This window comes from Perissodus microlepis, chromosome 3, assembly GCF_051167445.1.
Source record: "Perissodus microlepis isolate ML-2025 ecotype Zambia chromosome 3, ASM5116744v1, whole genome shotgun sequence".
NCBI classification, from domain to species: domain Eukaryota; kingdom Metazoa; phylum Chordata; class Actinopteri; order Cichliformes; family Cichlidae; genus Perissodus; species Perissodus microlepis.
In genome coordinates this window covers 14949871-14973818 of record NC_140463.1, presented here as the reverse complement: position 1 = coordinate 14973818, position 23948 = coordinate 14949871, and the positions used below count along the sequence as shown (strand labels likewise).

Here is a 23948-nt window from a genome sequence, read left to right as displayed (position 1 = left end):
GTGGCGAGAAGTACAACTTCAGACATGCATTCGGTAATAGGTCAGAAATGTAATATCTTAGTTTTGTACAAAGGCATCTTTAAAACCAAGAAGCTCTTAAAAGCAGCTGATATTCTTGTGGTCAAAGTAGAAATACCAGGCAAACAGCAGAATTTTTTTTTGTTAGCTCAGTGTTCCCTTAGCACCACCTTAGAAAACAGGCCAAAGTAGAAATGAAGTAGAAATGTAATCGATTTTCTTTCTAACCCTGAAAGTCAGATTTTCCTAAATGTTTAAATAAAGTCTAACGAATACACTGAATAACAGACAGGGATCATCACGACTAATATTGCTGTGGTTGTTATTCCAGTCCCTCCCACTGTCCCTCTTCATTATTCTATTCTATGAAGCTGCATCACTGTCTCTCAGTGTACTATTACCCAACTGGTACCACTGTTGCTACCATGACATTACTTGGACATTAAGAGGTTATTACACTGGTAATTGAGTAGTAATAACTTGAAAATTAACACGTTATTATGTTTTTGTTTCTGTCTTATTAACCTATGATTATCAAGTATTTTGTGTGTCTTACAGGTTGCAGAGAGAGAGCTGACTGAAGACATTATCACATCTGAGTAAGAGCGAAAACAAAGAAGTGACCCAGTTTTATCACGTGTTGTTTTTGTTGTTAACCAAGCTGTACAATGTCATCTTACTTTGGTGTACATGTCTATAAATGTTATAGCTTTTCTTTGTTCAGTAAGATACAGCCAGTTGCCATTCCCGCGAGGTTATAAGTAGATATAATGTTTGAACACAAGCAAAGACACCTGCCCGATACGTAGAAGATTAACCAACTTGTTGGATCTTCTTTCTGTTTTTACACATGTATTAATGCTGTTAAAATAAAAGCTGCTGCACCTTTCAAACACATAACTCAGGATGCAAGTTCAGTGGTCTTATTTACACAGAGAATGATGAAACTATTTACAAAATCTCTAAAAAAAGGAAAATCCACAGTCTCTTTATACATTAATCCAAAAATCATTGAAAGTATAAATTTTAACCTTTAAAAATGTAGATGTTTTAAAATGTGATGGTAATGCGTATGATGTTTAAAAAGGTTTAATCCAAAGGAATCATTGTGCTGCAGCACTCCCTGTCACAGAAGGCAGCCCTTACAGTATCCCTTGCAAAATGTGAAATTAAAAAAGAAAAAAGAAAGAAAAAAACTCTTTACTATCACTTTAGGGTCATTTATTCATTTATCTCAAAAATACATGATTTAGGAAAATCTAATAAAGCCCGTTGTCACAAGGAGTAATTACAGCGGAGAACTCCGCTAACATGTTTTATTTGCCACACTGTAAGAAGTCATCTATAGAATTTACCCAATAAATCTGAGGTAACAATTTGCACTGACTTTTTTGGGGTAGATTTAAGTCAATATATTGTGTATAAAATAGCTTCAATAAAAAGCTATGAAATACTTAATTAAATTGGGTAAAATTTACCCCATATTTACGTATATATTTAACAGCTACTTACTCATTGAAAATAGGTAAAATTAATTATATAATTACTAATAAAATGTAATTATTATCAGTTGATAAACATTACCTATTCATTATAAAGTAAAATGTACCGCATAGAAGCTCAAAGACATACAGGATTTAAGTTTGTTTACCTGTTTTATGTGCTGACCCAGAAGCAGAGCCACCACAACTTAAGGACTGCCCCTCTCATTTCTCAAAAAAAAAAAAAAAAATTGTCTGACGTCCATTTTCTTTTCCATCAAGGCAGGAAAGTAGTTTGCAAAGACCGCAAACTACTACTACAAAGACAGTGATTGTAATTACGCCACAGCGACGCGCCGAAGGCTGTCCAAATTCATGGACTCCTCCGAATGCAGCAGACAAATGCGTCCTCCTTTTTCTCGAATTTTAAGGATGGGTTGGGTGTGTCCTTCGTGGCCCACCATATCCCAGAATTCAGCTACTAAGTTTTAAAATTACTCTTATTAGTCTTTCTGCATCACAAAATAAACCTTTAACATATCTTCAGGCGAGAATGTGGGTGTGTAAACTGCAACTATCTGCTCCGTTTATCGAGACATCGCATATTTGCAAAAGTGCTTCGACGTATTCGGAGATGTCTGTTACCCACCAGCTCGATAGCTAGCCGAGACCTCGAGGGTTACTAGAGCCGCCGAGAACGGCACAATCCCGGCACATCATTTTCAGATCACCGCGGTCTTTCGCTACTCTGGTTAAACAGGTTTACATCCGGCCTACCCGACCTTCTGAGGACCGGTCCACGTAGCCCGCGAAAGCCAGGTCCTCAGGAGGATTCAGCCCATGAATTTGGACACAACCTCAGCGTTCTGATTGCCAGTCCGGAACTGGTCATGCATGCTGACTGATAAAAAGTGCACCACGAACACATTTCATTGCAACTTACCGGCAGTTATCTAGACGGTTAACAGACAGATTCAAAGTTTTATTTCAAGTAATGGTGCATTACACAGACGCAAGCAATACAAGTGAAGTGTAATAGGTCATTACTTCAAAAATTACCATTTGCATGCGCTATTATATATTATTCACCCTGTGTAAATAGCTTACCTTCACTTCCGTGGTTCGGTCGGGTTCGATGGAAGCTGGAAAAAGGACCCAGAATTTGCTTACTGCCCGCTCAGTCAAAAAGCGCGGTCTGGCGCATGCGCAATTGGAAACATAAGACTCATTGTTTGGGGGTATATTTTACTGCATTTTTTAATGTAATGTTGTTACTGTTAGGAAAATGGTATAATTAACCCATTACTTTATAATTCCTTGACTGAGTGCAATAATAGAGTAAATTTTATATGATTTGCATAGATTATATATACCTCTCTCCAAAATAGCTTTTATCAGTGCAGATTTTTAGATGCCCTTCCTGGTTCAACATCAAAGGGATTTGTGTCTCCTCTTGGAGTTTAGAAAGTTCTAATGAATAAATACAATTCCAGAATAATGGTTATTTTTCTCTAAATAACTCCAAGCATTATGGATGAATTATATTGCACAAGATTCACCAGTATTTAAAAATTATGGATTTTTCATAATGAGGTACCCACTATCACAATATTATTAAATAATCTTTTTCTTGTTTTCTGTTGTGTTCTTTTCTTGATAAAAAGAATTAAAGAAGCATTTAGTTAAAATGGCATGCATGATACAGCAACCGATCAGAAAAGTTCAATTTATGGAATATGAAGCGTACCATTGCCTCGACCTGATTGCTCCTAGTTGTCCTATCCTGACCATACAAATGAAATGTTCTCCACAATGGTTTTATTCCAAATCACTTTAATCCTTCTCTTCAGATGTCTAAAGGAAGACACAAGGGTAAAATACAGTTAAGCAATTAAAAAGCATTAAAGAGCTCAATTTCTCAGAACACGCCTTGTGTCCTTTTGTTGGCCTCATCCAAATGATCACGATCTCCAACTTGAGAATATAGTAATGGCTATGGTCCACCATTAAGCAGAAGAGACTCACCTAATGATGAGTGGCCATCATTAGGAACTGCCATTTAAGTAGCAAGTAACATTTGAAGCATAAAAACTGTACAGCCAGAAGAAGACTATATTATGAGCGGGTCAGCATCATCATCAAGTTTTACACTTATCCTTTTCCTTGAAAACAGCAGTGAACATTTTGTTTGCTGTGCAAATGTGGCTTTTGGACTGGGTTAAATATTCACATTTAGATAGTTTCTAGTCTGCTGTGAGCAAAAAACGTCATAGTATATCATGTTATTACGCCTTAAGAGAAATTGTAGTTATAATTGTAAAAATTGTTATTATTATTATTATTATTCTCAATAATAATAATAATAATAATAATAATAATAATAATAAAACAGTACGCAACTATTGCAATTTTGCTCAAACTGTGTTCTAATTGGCTTGATCAGTCAGTCCACATTTCCTATTGAAGAAATGGGAAATTGGAGAAATAATACCAAACCACTCTCTAAGTAGCTTTTTGTCCTTTGTAAGATAAGTCAAAGTGGGTACCACTGAGGTAAGCATCAGTTCAGTTAAATTGTGCACTGTGAGAGTCACTGCAGCAAATTAAATTGCTGCATCTTGGCGAATATAGCCAAATCAAGCTACTCAGCTACCTAGCACTGAAGCCTCTATTTTTCTCCATTGATATTTGGATTTGACATTACATTTACTGCTGTTAGAGTTTTAAACATTTAAGCGTTGGTGTAACATATTTCTACATTAGGTTATGTAATGTTAGTATCCAATAAATGTCAGATAGTGTTTTCTAGCATTCCAGTTTCTATTTTAGGTTTAGTTTCTGTGAGGTTTGGGTTTTTGTTTCATTTCTACATTTCTACCATGAAAAAGTGTTATACTGGAACTCAAAAATAATCAAAGGAAAGAGTTTGTCGTATTTGTATGTGCCTGTGTGAACTATAGCCTCAGTTTCCTCCATTAGATGGGTTGCTGTGAATGATGAAGCCATGAAAGGTTCTATTTTTTTTCTTTATTTCACTTTTAATAGTGACTTTTCCACAGTTCAAATCTTCACTTCTGGTTTAGAGCTAATAGAAGTGTGCTAAGCAATGTTTTAAGGAGACATTAAGATGACCTGCTGGAGTAAAAACTGAAAATAACAACAGGGAAGAAAAGTGATTTAAGAGTGTTCAACATAATTTCCTTGGGGATTAATAAAATATTCTGATTCTGATTCCATAATAAAGTGTACCAAGACTGGACAATAGAAAACTTGAGAAATGTTACCTCTTGTTGAAATTGTGTAGGAGAATGCTTCTTTGTGCATTTTGTAAAACCTGAGGGTAGTTTAAACAAAATGCCACAGTATTGCTCCTGACGGTGTTTATGACCAATGTACCATCTTTTGATGCCTGCTTCTATTACTGCAATTTCCATGTCACAAAGCTCAAATAATTTCAAACTGGTTTCTTGAATAGGAGTTTACTATATTGAAATGGCCTCCACAGTCACCAGATGTTAATCCAGTACCGACCTTTAGGATGCGGTGGAGCAGAAGATAACAGGCACATTGGTAAATAATCTGTGTGTAATCTTTGAATCTTCTCTATTAAATACTTTGTGGAGTTTTTGTGGAGACATGATCCCAGACTTCCTATTTATTAACAATTTGTTTTTTCTTCTGTTTGTGTTTCTGTGTTTCAAATGACAACACAGGAATCCTTTAAATGGTCACGGTCTGTAAAACGCCTAATTTTAAAAGGGAGACAGTATTTGTGCATTCAAGGAATAAATATATGATAAAAAAAATCCTAGCAGTTTCAAATATAAACTATAATTCATAATATCGTGATGCGCAGAACTCTGGAAAAAGTAGTGCACACAAAGGAAGATTTCTGAAAAGGACCTGACTTCTTATGAGCAAGTGCTTTGGTGACCGCCTGAAATAAAAAAAACTCCCTTTTAACAGAAAGAAATCTCTGGCACAACTAGGCTCAATTAAGGCTGGCCATATGCCGCAACTGTTTGGGGGCAGGAAAAAAACACTGCAAAAGAGAGCTGTAGATTAATAATAACTAATAATTAAATGCAGAGAATTTCATTACAGCTGTGTGACTATATTATTAGTTTACAAGAGTCAGAGTTGGGAATTCTTTAGTAGTTAGGACTTCTCTTTAACTAAAGGGTTAGTCATAATGAGGTGTTGGCCTGATGCTGATAGTAATAGTAACTTTGCCACCATTGTTAAAAGACTACACTCTGTATGTGTTTGTCTTTTTCCTTTTTCATAATATCCTTAGGGATTAATAAAGTATGCTGATTCTGATTCTCTTTGACAGAGAACTGAATCTTGATAAACATTATGAAATGGCCAGCAAGTAAAGAACTGATGCACCAGTACTGGTTGACTAGCATAAATATGAACACCACACAAGTGTTAAGTAATAGTAAAGCAGTTTATTCTTTCTAGCTGTTTTATTGATGACTGATAATCTGTGAATGATCACAGCTCATTATGCAGTTAAGGGAAAAACCTTGCCCCTGCTGCTATCTAGTGGTTACTCTTGGTAGTGCAGCATGAGGAGAAGAGAACAACAAATGATGTTGCGTTCACTGATTTCAATAAGCGTTTCAACTCTGATTAACAAGGTCCCAATTCTATTCTATTTTATTCAATTCAATTTTGACTCAGACAGTCAGAGATATTATACTTCTGATCATTTATCAGCACATGTCCATATTTTTATATCTATGTATAAAAAAAGCTGACATGTGTGAGACTTCATCAGAGGTGTAAGCATCACAGCAGATGCCTTTGTGTCAAAGTAACTGAGGAGAAAAAAATATGAAGGAGATTTTCCTGGCCTGTCTTTTTATAGCAGATAATCTTAAAAATATTCTGCAGTACATCTAAAACTGAAGAAAACCATGAATCAACATATGAACATTACCCGATGATGCAGCAGGGCAAAGTTACAGAGGTTTTATTAGAGACACAGCTAAGCATTTAGCAATTTGGCAAAATTTGTGAAAGTTTAAATTTCTTCTGTGTTGAACAGCAGTAATTAAGCTTTCTTGTCAGAGATCATTTAAAAAAAGAACAGAGGGCGACATCACTGTAAGCAACAGAGGACTGGGGCGCAATAAGCAAGCGAAAACAGATTTTTTGATGGTAAACTGGTCTCGAAGCACACTGAGAGAGAGAGAGATGTGGAGGAAGTGTGATTTTATCGTGGTGGAAGCAAAAAAGCAACAGAGGGAATTCATGACCATATTTATCAAATGTGAAGCGTAGTTTTAATCTTCTTTTGCTGCTGAATCAGTTATTTTGCTTTCATTTCCTCAAATGTTTTTATTCATTGTTTAGGTAAAGTTCATATAAAAGACTGGGGGACCTTGAATGCAATGCAGCTACTTTGAAATCTATTTTTCTTTAGCATCGCGTTAGCTGCATAAAGTACTCACACAGGAAAACAATAACTGTAGACACATACTGTATCGCATGCAGCTCAAAATGTGAAGTTCACCTTCAGACATTCAGAACTGTAAAGTGTAATATCTTTGTTTTGTACAGAGACAGCATTAAAACCAGAGTAGCTGATGTTATTGTGGTCAAATTATCAGGCAAGCAGCAAAAATTCAATTCGAAAATGAAGTTTTTAGTTAGCTAAGTGTTCCGTATGCCATCGCTGACATAATGGGCCCATGTAGGAATGACATTTATTTTCTTTCTAACATTGAATTTCAGATTATTCCTAAAATTTTAAATGAAGCCTAATGAACACATTGTGGTGGTTATTATTCCCCTAACTCCCATTGTCTTTCTTCATTACTATGTGAAGATGTATTGCCCTCTAGACCTAGTTGCCATAGCTTAGGCCTTGGTGACGCTTAACCACAAGGTAGGACTAATTGTGATTAAAAGGCATGTCCATGATGGCGTTGAGACATCAGAAACATCAAGAAGTGACTTAAAATGTTCTAAGACAAATAAATGTTTTATTATGTAAAATATTTTGGCAACCAAGTCATTTAATTTAATCTGCTGACCAAGCAGAAGCAGGAACCAGCACAGAGATGTCCTTGGCAGATCCCTGCCAACCCATAGCAGAAGACCCCTTCTATACTATAATCCAGTGGGTTAGACCAGGGACAGGGATTACTTGTGTGCTGTGTTCACACAATAGATCTATAAATTTGGGATTGGTAAAATTGACAACTTCATACAAGGAATATTTATACTTCATACCACTCACTCCCAGATTTGTATATGTAAAAACGCTGATTTCACGACATAGAATAAGTAAAACGAATGTTTTAAATTGAACGTGCTTGTTTGGGAACTACTCAGAGAAGTGAATATTGGTGTGTAATATGCGCCATAGTAATTCTTTTTTGCTTCTTTTGTGTCTTACAGGTTGCAGAGAGAGAGCTGAACGAAGACATAATCAGCAAAAACTTAGATGTAACCCCGTTTTATCACATATTGTTTTTGTAATTAATCAAGTTGTAAATGTACAAGTCTACAAACTGTTATAGGTTTTCTTTATTCAGTCATATACAGCTGTAGTTGCCATTCCCGCATGGTTATAAATACATATAAAGACTGAACACAAGCAAAGACACCTGCCTGATATTTAGAAGTTGAACTTTAACCAACTTGTTTGATCTTCTTTCTGTTTTTACACATGTTTGAATGTTGTTACAATAAAAGAGCTGCTGCAGCTTTCAAAAGCACCCACTGAGGTCAACTGCTAATGCCAAAGTGTCACATTACTTTTTTCCAAAACAGACGACTTTGTGGTCAGCAATGAAATGCCATGTTTACTGCCATGTTTGGTAGTGAGCGTGACATTAACTGACTTTAAGTGTGGTCTGTTACCAACATACAGTAAATTAAGTGGTGTCTTATTTCATTCTAAAACTTAACCTCAATAAAGTCAAAGAACATGATCTGAGTTTCTAATTGTGTTTGATCAGACTGTGTGAAAGCAGAAGTCAGGAGCTAAGTCAGGAGTGAGGGAGGCAGTGCTCAACTCCTCTGGGCATAGCTATGAGAAGAGGATAAGGACCTGCATTCATAAACAGAAAACCATTGTTCAGGCAGACAACATGCAAACCACCCTAAAGCAGATCCGAAGACACTTTTTCTTAATGGACTGAAATATTCAGCCTATCAAGCAAGATGTGTTGATTAACAGAGGTCAGGTTCAACATCAGCAAAATGCAACATTCACTTGCATCGCTTTGTATCGAAATGTCAGTGGACACTCTAGGAAGAACTGTCTTAGTAGAATGAGAATGTGTACACTAAGGCAAAAACTGGTTCATCCCAAAGACAAAACTTTAGGAGTAATTTACCTACAGGGTCTAACACTTACACAATATTATTATTATTATATTATAAAAACTCCCTGAAAAGCCTTCAGTTAATCCAAAATGCTGCAGAAAGAGTACTGACAGGGACTAGAAAGAAAGAGCATATTTCTCCTATATTGGGTTCCCTTCATTGGCTCCCTGTTAAATCGAGAATTGAATTCAAAATCCTGCTCCTCACATTAGAGGTCTTAAATAATCAGGCCCCATCTTATCGACCGTGGCTCAGGGGGTTGGGAAGCGTATCTATAACCGGAAGGTCGCCGGTTCGATACCCGGGCTCTCAGTCCTGGTTGTTGTGTCCTTGGGCAAGACTCTTTACCCTACTGGTGTTGGCCAGAGGGGCCGATGGCGCGATATGGCAGCCTCGCTTCTGTCAGTCTGCCCCAGGGCAGCTGTGGCTACAACCGTAGCTTGCCTCCACCAGTGTGTGAATGCGAGAGTGAATGAATAGTGGCATTGTAAAGCACTTTGGGTGCCTTGAAAAGCGCTATATAAATCCAATCCATTATTATTATTAATAACCTTATAGTACCATATCAACCCATTAGAGCTCTAACACTGCAGGTATAACAGAGTTACAAAAAAGCTTAATGAATTTCTACATAATTGATGTGCTTTATGAATAGTTAGAGCCACCTGGAGGACAAATAACGCAACTGCATTGTTAAGGTTCCAAATCGCTGCACAGTGCATTCCTGAGCAAAGGAAAATAATCCCAAACTGGAGTTAGGTGCACGTGAGCAATGCTGTTGTCAATTTTGTATCTATATTAGTGAAAACATTCTCACAGTGGTAATTGTCAATATGTATTTTTATTGTAAGCAGTACTAACATGTGCCCTGAAAGTTACAGGCATTTTCGTGCATCAATAGTAACTTTATTCATGAGTAGCATTTTTGGTTAGCATGCTAAGCTAATACTAGTTAGCTATTTGAGTGCTTTCTGGCATGCACTCAGCTATGTTTCTCTATGAGATTCTAACTGTTGTAATCCTTGTAACAGAACTGAATGTTGCAGTTGCATAACAAACTGTTGATGACAACTGTGTGCTGTTATCTTTGTACCGGGTAGGCGCTGTTAAGCAAGTTTTACTTGATGTTGTTATATAAAAAATGATAAAGAATGATGTTTGCTTTATATGAAAAAAAAACCCTAATGCTCCCCTTGTCTCTTTGTCTTCTGTGTCCCTTCCTGTGCGTCTGTGTTTGCAGGTGTTTGTGTGAGTTCTTTTGTCTGGTTTCCCATGTGTGACATTCCATGTTCCCCCTGCCTATCTTGTGTGTCCATATTTCCCAGCATGTCAGGTCTCTCTCTCCCTCTCATGCTCTCTCGGGTTCCCTCGCCCTTTCCCTCTTCTTTCTGTTCTCCTCTCACTTTCCCTTGCCCTCTTAGGAGTGTCTATGTTTTATTCCCCTGTTCATGTGTCCCTCTTGTGTTCTCCCCAGTCGGTCATGTGTTTCATGTCTGCATGTCTGGTTGTCACAGTCTGTGTCTCACCATGTTTCCTGTTTTACTTTGACAGTCCGTGTCCTGGGTTTGTGTTTTCAGTTTTGCTTTCCTTACCGTCTCAGGTCTAATTTGTGTCAGCTGTGTTGCCCGTGTGTTTCTACCTTCCTCGTTACCTTTTTGTGTATTTAGGTCTGAGTCTACCTCTGTCCTGTGTCACATTCTCCTTCATGGCAGTATTTTTCTCTGTGTGCCTCCCCGTGTGTTTGGTTCCTATATTTCCGAGTCTAGTTTTTTATTGTTTTTTTCCATTTAGCAGACAAAGCTGTGCTTTTTTGTTAATGTCCTACCTATAAGTCTGCATTTGACCCCAATTACGCCTGCTGCGCAACCTGTTCGTGACAGAATCAGAATGGAATAAAACTGTTCTGTTGGCAAAAGTGGGTCAAACATGTAACTAGAAAAGTGTATAGTACCTAATGAAGAAGCCACCATGTGATAGTCTCACTGTGTGTTGCATGATGAAGCCATTTGTTTCAGCTTCTATATAGACAAACTGTATTGTTCTCAGATACATTGGTTTTCTGAGGAGATTGCAGATATTTTAAAGAGGAAAGGGCTCTATTAACATTTAAAGTAAATTTAGGCATAAAAAGGCATTGTTTTATAGATGTTATTTCAAATTTAATGATTTTTTACTTTTTTATTTTTTTTAAATCACAATATTTTCAGCATTACATACTTCAATAGAATTTCTTTCCCCCACATTTTATCTGATTAACTTTCTTTTGTGTTAAAAAAGATAAAAACATTCAACATTTTTTACAAGTTTTTATTAGCATTTGCAACACACAACCAACTCTATATCTCTTTAAGACTGTTTATGTAGTCCATAGTCATTACTTTCTCTTATCATATAGCATCACAATGGAGTACCCTTCAGTGACAAAGACTAAATAAATGTTCATGTTTTACACTACCATTAAAGTGATGTTTTTATTGCTTGTTGACACTAGATCAACACATTTTAAGCAGATATGGCAAATATCACACATGAACAAATCACTGGGCAGATCAATATAAGAATGAATTATGTCAGAGTGGCATTATTATATATGCCATTTACTGTCCTGTAAGAGAAAATAGCTTTAATGCCTTTCCCTGAGTGGGCTTAGTACCCCTAGAAGAGGATTAAATGTTCAGTAGTTCTGTGACATAAATAAGCACAGTTCACCAAGCACAGGAAACAGGAACCAGTCTACAAGCTGCATCAAACACAGCATTTGTCTGAACTGGTTGTTGTTCCGCCCACTGACGGGGAACTGAAACAGTGAGGCTTGACTTGACACAAAAGACACTCAGCTTCTTTGGAAACAGCTTTTCTAAAACTAGATGCTTTTTAATTGATATTAAAATACTTTTAGTGGCAAACAGACACCACTGCTCACGACTGTTAAGCCTTCAGTCTACATCAAGACGACATGGGGATCAGCGCTCTCCGCATCAAACTGTGTGAGTACTTTCTCTATTTCTACATTATTATAAAATATAGGTTATTCATTCTGATTAAAAATATGACAGTTTACTTTGTTTTATATTTTAGGTTAGAAAAGTAGGCTATTGTATTTTTGTGGACTTATAAGATGTAATAATACTTTTGAACTTTTAGTTCATTTAAAAATTTTACAGTACATGTTTTAGTTAATCTGTACCTCTTTAATCTCTCTTCAGTGATGGCCATCATGATTCATCTGGATGTGCAGGATCAGAAAGTTGGTGAGTACTAACGGTTTGATTTTTTGATATCAAAGTTCACATTTTTGATAAATAAGGAATTTAGCAGAAAAACTGAGAGAAAGAACTGTTTCTGTGATATTTGTTATTGTTTTATTTACTGTTTTATTTGTTCACTGATTAAGTGCAGTATGGCAGTTTTAGTAGTAAAACTTAGTAAACTGAGTCTTTCTTTTTTCTTTGTTTCAGATGCAGTTTCTCTTCGTGTTGTTCCAAACAGATTGCAGTTCTTTGAATATGAATCAGTAACATTTCACTGTGAAGGAGTCGATTATTGTGAAGTTTTGCATAAATTCAAAGGAAAAATAAAATCATGTAGTAAAACTAACAAGAGGACACCAACAGGATCATCCTGCTCCATTCAAATTGTTTATGCAGACAACAGTGGAGAGTACTGGTATGAGACTGAAGGACGGAGAAGAAGCAACATTATCAGCCTCTCTGTCACTGGTATATTTGAATAAACAAAACTTTTATGACATTCATTTTAATAGAATTTAATTTCATGTATTTAATTATCAAATGCACCTCATTTAGCTGGTCCTGTGATCCTGGAGAGTCCTGCTGTTCCTGCGTTGATGGAAGAAACTGTGACTCTGAGCTGTAGAAACAAAATTCCTTCCTCCAACTTCAAAGCTGAGTTCTACAAAAATAGACGTTCCATCCATAAAACCTCCACAGGAAACATGACCATCCAGAGAGTTTCCAAGTCAGATGAAGGACATTACAAGTGTAGCATCTCAGGAGTTGGAGAATCACCAGAGAGCTGGCTGAACATCACAGGTGAGACACTGAGATGTTTTAAGATAAGATTTAGACATACATATTATATGAATGACAGTTGATTTTGGGGGGGCTGTTGCTCTGGAGGTAAGAGCAGGTTATCTGCTGGTCGGAAGGTTGGTGGTTTCATTCCTCCCTTCCACAGTCTGTTTTTAAGTAGATCTTCAATGCATGCTTCGGAGTATGAATGGGTGTGAATGTGTGTGTGTAAATTTTTTGAATACTGATAACTTTCCAGCTTCCAAACCTAAATTGCAGATTTCAATAACTAAAACAGGTGTGTGGTGTTTTAGAAGCTTTAATTTCATTGGAAAGATTTTTAATGTCATTATGAAGAAGCGAAAATTAACTTTTGATGGTTTACCATTCTTGTCTCATTTAAACCTTCCTGTTTTTTCTAACCACCATTTAGAGTCTCAAAATAAAAATTCGAAATCTAATCCAGACGAAGAGGCGTGCCATTTTTCCTCTGCTGCCACACGGATCATTTCTACCATTTTAGTTAGTGCCCTGTTGGTGGTAGTGGGACTATATCACATTTGTAAAGCTTGCTGTAAGAGAGGTAATGACAATTATTATTATTTCTATTATTATTTTTTTTAAAAAAACTTTAAACAACTTTTTAAAAAATAAAAGTGAATGTCATAAACTAATTGGCTTGAACCAAAAAAAAACCATTTATACCTTTTATATGTGTTTAAAAAGCAAATTAAAAATTATTTTGTCATTTATTTCTTTAATCTTCATAGAGGCCGACACAGTGGATGCAGGCAGAGCAACATATGCTGCTGTAAGAGAGACGGAGGGTTCTTTACTCAACAACAGTAGCACAAAATTACTTCTGTCGAAAGGATTTTTTTTTGTTTTCTCTTGTGGTGTTGTTTGTATCTTTGTTAGACGTGTATGTAATATTTTTGTATGTAATATATAGATGCGAGTGATAATTTGAGCATCCAAAACTTACGCCCCAAATGGAAACCACTTAGATACAATTTTAAACCTCTTCTTTTAGACACGAACTGTGTCTCATACGTCTCAAAATGTGAAGTTCATCTTCAGACATGCATTCTGTTTCAAAATTAACTTTAAATGTAACCCAATTGTTTTTTTTAACAATAACATTCAGTGACTAGCATTAACTGTCTCATAAAGTACACTACTGCAGGAGAAGAAAATGCAAAATAAGAATTTTACCATTGGACAACACAAACAACAAAGTAATATATAATGGAGTAGTATAGTACAAGACATTAAAAAATCTAACAAAAAATGTTCAGAACTGTAAAGTGTAAAATCTTGGTTTTGTGCAAAGGCAGGATCAAAACTAGCACAACTGATATTGTTGTCAAATTATCAGGCAAGCAGCAAAAATTCAATTCGTAAAGGAAGTTTTTAGTTAGCTCAGTGTTCCGTATGCCATCGCCTTACATAATGGGCCCATCTAGGAATGACATCGATTTTCTTTCTAAAATTGAATTTCAGTTTTTCCCAAAATGTTAATGAATACATTAAAAAACAAACAGGGATCATCATCACTAATATTGCTGTGCTTATTATCCCCACTATCCTGCTTCATTACTATATTACTATATGAATAATATAGCAACATATTACTATTACTTCCTTACTATATGAAGATGCATTGACCTGTATTTACTAACAATTAGGCCTTGGTGACGCTCAACTACAAGGTAATATTAATTGTGATAAAAAGGCATGCCCATGATAGCACTGAGACATCAGTGTCATGGGTTGCAATGCAAACCGTGCGGAGATGAGAGATGGACCCAAAATGCAGGCACCGGCTTGATGCGAGTGAGTGTTTATTTACAAAGGTGAGGACACAAACAGAAGTGGGCATGGCATAAACAGAAACTAAGGGAAACCTGAACTGGAAAAACTAAGGAACAACAAACCAAACTAACAAACCTGAAATGCAGGAGACAGAGAGCAGAGATGCAGGGCAACATGGAGAATGAAATGCATGAATACACAGACGGACCGACAGGAAGCAAAGGCAAATACACAATATAGACGCAGGTGAACCTACTTGGGCAAAGGACACAGACCTTTAAAGTAAAACAGGAAACCCACAGACTGAACTTACAGACACAGACTCAGCGACACAAAACAGAGGGAGCACAGGGACCAGAGTGACATGAGGAGCAGAGGAAACCAAAACCTAAGAACTAGAAACAGAAACCAAACCAAACCAAAATACTAACAAACGTGAACCAAGAAGAAACCACAGACTAAGAAATATAATACTACAAAATCAAAAACTGGGTCACAGACCTAGGAACGTGACAATCAGAAACATCACCAAGTAATTGTTAATGAACTAAAAAAAAATTGTTTTTTTTTATGTAAAATTTCTTGTCTACCAATTTATTTAATTGTAGCATTCGTCCAAGCAGAAGCAGGAACCAGCAGAGCAATGTCTTCAGCAGGTCCCCAGCAACCCGTAGCAGTGGATTCCTTCTATTCTACTAAACAAAAGGTAAAACTATGGACATGGATGCCTTATGTGCTGCATTAAGGCATCCGTTAAGGATTGGTAAAATTGACAACTTCATACATGGAATATTTATACTTTTTCACACATATCACTCACTCCTAGATTTGCATATGTAAAACTCTGATTTCACTAATGTTTCACACTGAACATATTTTTTGGGAACTCCTCAAAGAAGTGAATATTGGTGTGGAATATGCACCATAGTCATTTTTTTTCCTATTCTATATTTTACATGTATGAGCAAAGATGGTGGCGCGCACAGATGCAGCGGCTCACTGCTCCTCACGTTTGGTGCTTTGTTTTTTACTTTTTATACCGATATATGTGTGGGTGCATGTGTTTTCTATTACTATACATTGAGTAGAGTCAACTTACAGTCATCAAGACCTTCTGAATTTGGAATTAGTCTGAAGTAATATTCATTGCATAGCATATCACCAATTCCACGGCATTCCGGAGGAAGTAATAAGAACTCCAGGGTCTCCGTGATTGGTTCTTCCCAGCGGCAAGCCAAAGAAGAAATGTAAACAAAGAAGGCAAAAGTTTGTCTGCAGGGTAAGCCTGCTAGTATGGCTAACAAAACAACGATTTAAGCCACTGCTTCCAAGTATCTTCCTCTCAAACGTCAGGTCCATAACCAACAAAAGTATGTACAGGACAGCAGCATTGTACAGAGACTTGGCGGCAGTCATTAATTCTGGATTCGGCTATTGAGCTTGCAGTTCCAGTTCCGAAACAGTCTTAGGGGGGGTGCAGTTAGCCACTGCTTCTACCTTGCTAGGGTCTGTGGAAACACCCTGATCAGAGATGACGTGGCCCAAGTAGCAAACCGCCCGCTAGAAAAAGGCAGATTTACCAAGCTTTGCTTTTAAACTTTTAAACCTCCAGCTGGAGCTGACCTAGCACTACATACAGTCGCTCAAGACATTGCTGTACTGTTGATGAGAAGATTACAATGTCATCAAGATAGAGAAGCAGAGACTGGCATTGTTGATCACCAAAAATGCATAGCATTAGTCTCTGGAAGGTGCTAGGCGCATTAAAGAGCCCAAACGGCATTTGGTTCCATTCAAATAACCCAAAGGGAGTGCAGAACGCAGTCTTGGGCCTATCCTCTTCTGTAACTGGGACCTGATTGTAGCCACTGGCTAAATCCATGGTGGAAAATCAACAGGCACCAGTCAGAGCATCTAGGGATTCCTCAATGTGCAGCAGGTGGAATGCATCTTTCCTTGTTTTGCGCGGGCTGCCATCCTTTTTCTTAACGAGCACAATGGGAGAAGCATAGGGGCTGCTACTCTCTCTAATCACCTGCGCCCCTAGTAACTGGTTAATATGCTCTTTCACAACCTCACATTCAGAAGGGGGGATGCGCCTATAACGCTGCCTCACGGGGACATCATCTCCAAATGGTAAATTTCCTGCATTTGTGTAGCGCTTTACTTACTCCCTAAGGACCCCAAAGCGCGTTACACTACATTCAGTCACACACACATTCACACACTGGTGATGGCAAGCTACATTGTAGCCACAGCTGCCTGGGGGTGCACTGACACAGCCACCCCAAGCAGTCATGTCATGGGAGATCAAGTTAGTGCAACCCAAGTCAGTCTCGTAAGCAGAAAAGACCGAGCTGTATTTCTTAAGGAGAGACCTCACCTACTCCTGTTCCTCTGCTGACAGTTTAGACAAATCAATTCCTTCCATCTGATCCTATTATCACTGATCTTATTATTATTTATTATTATTATTACTAACATCATGGCACTTTTGTAGTGCATGGACATGGGGTTTAGGGGCCTCTGTGACAGAGCCCAGACTAAACAATGCTTCACCATGTTTCCCAAAAAGCTTGTGGTAACATTTCCAAATAACATTCATCCCTAATGCACCTGGAGGATCTTTAACGATCAACATGCCATACTGTGGAATAAACTTACCACAGAGCTCTACACCTAGCTCTATATAGCCAAGGTAGGGAAGAGACAAGCCATTAGCCGCTTTAAGCCGCAACCAATAACAAGCTTGGAGACGCTCTTGACCACAGGACTCAAAATGCTGGCGGAAAAAGCTTTCAGTAATGGTAGACACCATGGACCCCGTATCAACCAAACAAGGTACTTTTATACCGCCCATATCCACATCTATATGCGGACAGGATGAAACTAATTTGGAGCCTGCCTCTGGACCATTGGAAACGTCCCTTGAGCCAACAGACACCTCACCTGCGAGTGCCTGCGATTATGCAGAGGGGCCTGTGAAGGAGGTCGGGTGCGAGGAACACATTCCCCATCACACTCTCAAGCAAAGTGTCCAGGTTGCTGACAGCATCTGCATATAATGGAAACGCTCTGTCCTGAACAAGTCGTTTGATGGGGGGCCTGCAATCAAGCAATGCTCTGAGTGAGGTGATTAAGCTGCTCCTGCTGGCACTTTAACAATTCCTTCATCTCTTACTCATCTCAGACAGATGGGTGGACTGGGCTGTTCCAGAAGGACCGCTATGGATCCCATACTGAATGCCATAGACAGAAGGACAGAATTGCTTGTGTCTATGCTTCTTATTAGCCACAGACAAATGATGTGCCCTAGCACAAGCTTCTATTTCCTCCAGCCATTCATTCAATCCTTTACCTGACTTTCCTCTAAACATAGGGCATTTCCTGTCATGGGGCACAAAAACTAGTCTCTCTGCAACAGATACACTAGCAATTGGAGGGTTAACAGATGACATAGTGGAAGTAGAAGGTGTAGCACTAGTACCTAACCCAACAGCCCTCTCCTGACACAGCCTCTCATTGTCTGCTTTAAGTTGTGCAATCAAATCCCTGAGTTCCTGCAACTCTTCCTCCATCTCTGTAAGACAGCTGTGGAATCCCACACCAAATTAGCTGCTGCTTTGCCTTTATCCTGTACAGAACAAATTAAAAGAAACAGTTTATTTTACACCAGATAACAATAAAACAATAAAATCTCTGTTTTTAAAGAGTATATCCTGTCGACAAACTCCAAGTTTGTGGCAGCAGGAGGTGGAGATGGAATAAATACTCTTCACAGTTTAACAGACAACGCCACCCTGGGAATTTCACCCAGAGAATACTGGACAGAAGTAAGACTAGTTACCAGGAAGACACTCAGACCCGTTATACTCACTACAGAGACATGGTTCAATGATAAAACAGATTGACAATTTATTAATAATTATGTAAAACAACTTATAAAAGAACAAGCAGACATATCAATATACAAGTATTCTAAAAAGTATTCAGAGTGGATGCTTACCAGTGTGGTGGAGACAGGGATGCCACACAGAGAAACAATAAAAAAAAACAATGGAAACTCAATGGTAATACTCAAAGGATCCCACCACCAAGGCACCTCAGTCTCCTCCATGTCAGGCCCTCTGCATCGGAATAAAAGAAACAAAGAAAATTATAATAAAACCAAAAAAACTAATATGCAAACACTTGGGTTAGCCCAACTGCGGGAATAAACTGGTGATCCGCAGCTAGAAAAAGGGCATCCTACCAGTGGTGTCAAAAAAAACAAAATTACAAATCAAGACAAAAGAGAGCCAGGCATACAACAAACTAAATTAAACCTTGGATGTGGAGCAGACGGAGTTACTCCAAATGGTCGTCCACCTGATTACTCTAATTGAATAATTAAGTCCATTAACATGCACGCCAGCCAGCTCCCGTGAGAGGTGTGTATGTAGCTGACATCCCCTCCTAATAGGCTGGCAGCAGCAGAGAAAAAGAAGCCTCGCAAACGGAAACAGACAGGGAAAGGCAAAGCAGCAGCACCTCTGTCAACGTAGCTTAGAAAAGCCAAAGCGGCCCCGCTGTAAAGCTACTGGCTGCCCGCTAAGGTCCACATTCCCTGCAATACATAAATAAAAAAAACAAGCAATAAAAGACAGATTGTGACAGATCAGAGTTACGTACCAATTAATCTGAATCACTCGGTTTATGAACAGAGTTGCTCATAGGAGGCTTCTGCAGCTACGACCTATAAACAACATTGGTTTACCACCGAGCAGGATAGTGTACACATTGCACCAAATCAACACATATCAGCCACGATGGGGGCTTAAGGAAGGTAATCCGTGGGTCAACACCAGAACTCCCAACTCAGGCTAAGGCAGCCCTGACATGTATGCAGCTCCTACCTGCAACACCGGGGGAGGTCAGGTGACCAAAAGGAGATGACAACAGGTACTAGATTCAGGGATGCTCAGATGGCCGCTACTATTCATATTAGTGCCCCCTAAAGCGTCTGACCACAAGTGGGATCAGCCAGAACATAATATTCATAAAAAGGTCCAGGTCCTGCTGAAGCAACGTGGCGCCGCTTTTAGATCGGGTGATGGTATGCAGTTCAGTGCAGCCAGATCTGAGCTGAACAGAGGTATCAGAGAGGCCAAGGCAGCGTGCAAGAGGAGTATTGAAGACCACTTCCGCAACAACAACTCACAACAGGTATGGCAGGGATTTCAGCACTTTGCCAACTACAAACCTTGCAATACCACGTTGACTAAATGGCAACGCTAAGCTTGCGGAGGAGCTGAACCATTCTTTGCACACTTTGCGGTGAAGGGACCAGAGGCAGCCAAAGAGGACCAACATTAGCAGCCTCAACAACTACCTACCAGTTTCGAGAGTGTTTCGAGAAACTGGTCTGACGTCACATCACGTCCTGCCTGCCACCCACACTCGACCCACTCCAGTTTGCATACAAAGCTAACAGATAAACTGAAGATGCCATTGTACACCACCATCTCTCACCTGAAACAACAGGGGCATTACACCAGGCTGCTCTTTGATGACTTTAGCTCTGCTTTTAAACGATACTCCCGAACAGACTAATAGTGAAACTGCTGGATATTGGTCTTACCTTCTACCACCTGCCGCTGGTTCAGAGACTTCCTCTCAGACTATGTAGAGAGAGTTAGAGAGGAGCCCCATCTTTCCCCAGCCCTCAGTACACCACCTTGTGGAGAGTCAGGGTTAAGGCTAAGTCCCCTACTGTATGCTCTGTACACACATGACTGTGTTAATTCCCACCCAGACAACACAGTCGTTAAATTGATACCACCATGGTGGGGATCATCTCTGGGGGAGACGAGACAGCAAACAGAGCTGAAGGTTAGACACTGTCAGACTGTTGTGTAGACAACAACCTGGACCTCAATATCACCAAGAAAAAAAAACTGGTAGTCGACTTCAGAAGGTGGAAGTATTCACTGCAGCTTTTAAGCATCAACAGAGAGTGTGTGTTAAGGGTGTCCAGTTTTAAGTTCCTGGGTGTGCACATAGACACAGACCTCCAAAGGAGCTCAAACACCTCAGTGGTTTTAAAGAAGGCCCAACAGTGTCTCCACTTTCTGAGAATCCTCAGAAAAATGGACCTGAAGAAGGAGCTGCTGATCGTCTTCTACCGCTGCTCCATGGAAAGTGTGCTGACATATTGCATCGGTGTGTGGTTCTCCAGCACACAAAAAAGCACTTGAGACAGTCATTAATATGGCCCCCAAAAATAATTGGAAATCCTCTTCCCTACCTGAAGGACCTGTACAGCACTAATTGTCTCAAGAGGGCACGCAGCATCCTACTGGACTGTACACACCCAGGACACCGGGTTTAAGCTGCTGCTGTCTGGCAGGAGATTAAGGCTGCTGAGGTCTCAGACGAAGAGACTCAAGTACAGCTTTTACAACAGGGCAATACTCCTAATCAATGCAAACAGCTGACCTGATTGTCTACCTCCCTGGACGTTTTGGGGAGGAAACAACAATAACAATAATAATACACAACAATACACATGCACTTCTTCTTCTTTTAAATAAAGTTACTGTGTTGTGTTGTGTTGTGTTGCGTTGTGTTGTGTCATGTTGTGCCATGTTGTATGTAGTGCCAACTTGGGACAGTATTCCAGTTTCATTGTACTATTCTACTATGTATGATTGTGCAATGACAATAAAGAGTTTTCTTGTCATCTATCTTACATTTTTTCTTCTACACTTCTTTTGTGTGTCTCACAGGTTGCAGAGAGAGAGAGCTGAAGAAATAATCACATCTGAAGGAGAGTGAAAACAAAAATATAACTCAGTTTTATCACATATTGTTCTAGTAATTAACCAAGCTGTACATTGTCATCTCAGGTTTGTCTACATGTCTATAAATTGTTATATGTTTTCTTTTTTTCTGTCAGATACAGCTATTTGCCATTACTGTGTGGTCATAAGTATATGTAAGCCTTTGCTTGAATACAAGCAAAGGTACCAGCGTGATATTTAGAAGTTGAAGTTTAAACAAAGTGTTCGATCATTCCATTTTTACACATGTATGTATGAATAAGTATGTATGCTGTTAAAAGAAAAGTGCTGCTGCAGCTTTTAAAAGCACCCATTGTGGTCAACTGCTAATGCCAAAGTGTCACATTACTTATTACACAACAGACCCACCGAGGTTGTGGTCAGCAATGAAATATAACTGCCAAGTCTGATACTGAGCACGACTTTAACTGACTTCAAGTTAAAGTCTATTAGAGACACCACTTATTTTGTCTGGGTATACACAGACAAAATAAGTGGTGTCTTATTTCATTCTAAAACTTATCTTAAATAAAGCCAAAGAAAACGATCTGAATTTCTACCTTACATTTGTTCATTTGTGAAAAGCATAAAACAGGAGCTCTATATTTGCAATTTTGTGCAAATATAATGTGTCTTCAATTTAAAGATATAATTAATGCATTTATAAATTAATTAATGCATAATTAGTTTTAAAAAAAAAGCCACATGCTCTACATACATTAATGCAAGTAGGCAAATAGAGTTGATTTTTTTTAAGCTTTAATCTCAGCTGTTGGCAGTAGTCAAAAATAAAAATGTCTCTACAGCTAAGGGGTAACTTGTAATTATAACTCTAAAATCTACAAAGGCTAACTTGCCACTTTTCATATCTTCACTGGAGAATTTGCTGTGTTGGTCCACCGAGTTAATGTGATCAGCAAATTGTGGTATGTCCTAAGATTTGATTTTCACCCAGGTGTCATCCACATGCCTGAACTGATGACTTGGTGGTGTTCCAGGGTAGCTAAAAGAGCCGTATTTTTCACTTCTTCCATGTAAAGGTGGGCGGAAGGGGTGAAACTGGGAGCCGTGGCACACACGTTTCTGCCTTTAGTACTGACCCTTGTTTGTGAAATATGTGGAATGAGGAGACATTTTCTGTATTTTGCTGTGGTTTCCAAAGCACAACAAGTAATTCAAACTATCCTTTGATGCCTGGTCTTAGACTGCACTGCTAAATGAGCCTCCTCACTCAATTCAAATACCTTTTGAAAAATATTCTCATCTAGAAGTTTAAGTCTCTGTGAGATACGCTCCTCTCTGCACATCGATGGAAACATTTTTTGTCTCACCCGTTCATTAAGCAGCTGGTTCTATGTATTTTTGTGGATTCCCCAACTCCCTGTGAATGATACAAATGGCCACTGACCAATGGTCGTTGAGCAGTGATTGTTGATCAGTAGTTAAGAAAATGTACATATTAATGATCAAGAAACTGGCATCACAGCCTATTGTTTGCCAGTGGTGCTAGTTTCAGGCATTGTGCATTGTACTGTTTATAATTTTGGTGGAAACCTGCAGTCAGCTGAGACTGAAGAAGTTGCTTGGATGAGTGAAGAAACATTTCTCCCACTGAAAACGCTACATCCAGATAAACTGAGTCCACCTTTTGGGATCTACTTACCTGGATGATTGAGCATGCATTAAGACATAATTACAAGTTACCCCTTAGCTGTAAGGACATTTTTATTTTTGACTACTGCCAACAGCTGAGATTAAAGCTTAAAAAAAAATCAACTCTATTTGCCTACTTGCATTAATGTATGTAGAGCATGTGGCCTTTTTTAATTAATTGCACATTTAATTAATTTATAACTTTTTAACCCTTGCAGAGATGTAAAGCATGAAGTGGCCCTCAGACCAAATCACTGGTATGTGCATAGCTCATCAATCATACTTCAACTCTTTATAAAGCTCACACATTTTCAGTTTTCATTGACAGTGTCAGAAAGGTAAAGGTTTATATTTCATGATTACATAAGATATTAAACATCTCAAAAACCTACGAGCTTATTTATTGTTCAATCAGCTATTTTCACACTGACATAAGACCTCGCCTGAGGGGGTTTAGGTCCTTCTAGTTGCATGCTTGCTTTGCTGCTGCTGCCACTGGGACTGTTCTGTTAAAAAAAAAAGACAGTGTCAGAAACTTTTTTCTTTTGCTAAAGATGCAGGTTCTCGTAATACTGTTTCAAAAAGACTGCAGTTCTTTGAATATGAAGCAGTAAAATTTCAGTTACTTTCAGTATAGTCAAAGATTTGAGAAGATCAACTCTTCTCTCTTTTCAAACTGTCCATTTAGACACTCAAAATGTGAATTCACATCCAGACAGTCACAAATGGTGAGCCATTCCTCCTCTGCTGCCACACCTTGGATCACAAACGTTATTTTATGT

The 23948-nt window shown here is 38.5% G+C and overlaps 1 protein-coding gene across 1 annotated transcript; it reads left to right on the top strand.

Annotated features, from left to right (window-relative positions):
* Positions 1-12054: 12054 nt before the first annotated feature.
* LOC146390104 (uncharacterized) lies at positions 12055-15366 on the top strand. Its single transcript, XM_084918069.1, has 6 exons — positions 12055-12097; positions 12305-12565; positions 12653-12898; positions 13311-13460; positions 13648-13688; positions 15301-15366. The coding sequence occupies exons 1-6, from the start codon at positions 12055-12057 to the stop codon at positions 15364-15366; spliced, it is 807 nt and encodes a 268-aa protein (XP_084774195.1).
* Positions 15367-23948: the final 8582 nt, after the last annotated feature.

Coding starts and splice junctions, on each gene's coding strand:
- LOC146390104 (XM_084918069.1), top strand. CDS start 12,055: ATGGCCATCATGATTCATCTGGATGTGCAGGATCAGAAAGTTG. Junction 12,566..12,652: donor TATCAGCCTCTCTGTCACTG/GTATATTTGAAT, acceptor CACCTCATTTAG/CTGGTCCTGTGATCCTGGAG. Junction 13,461..13,647: donor TAAAGCTTGCTGTAAGAGAG/GTAATGACAATT, acceptor TAATCTTCATAG/AGGCCGACACAGTGGATGCA.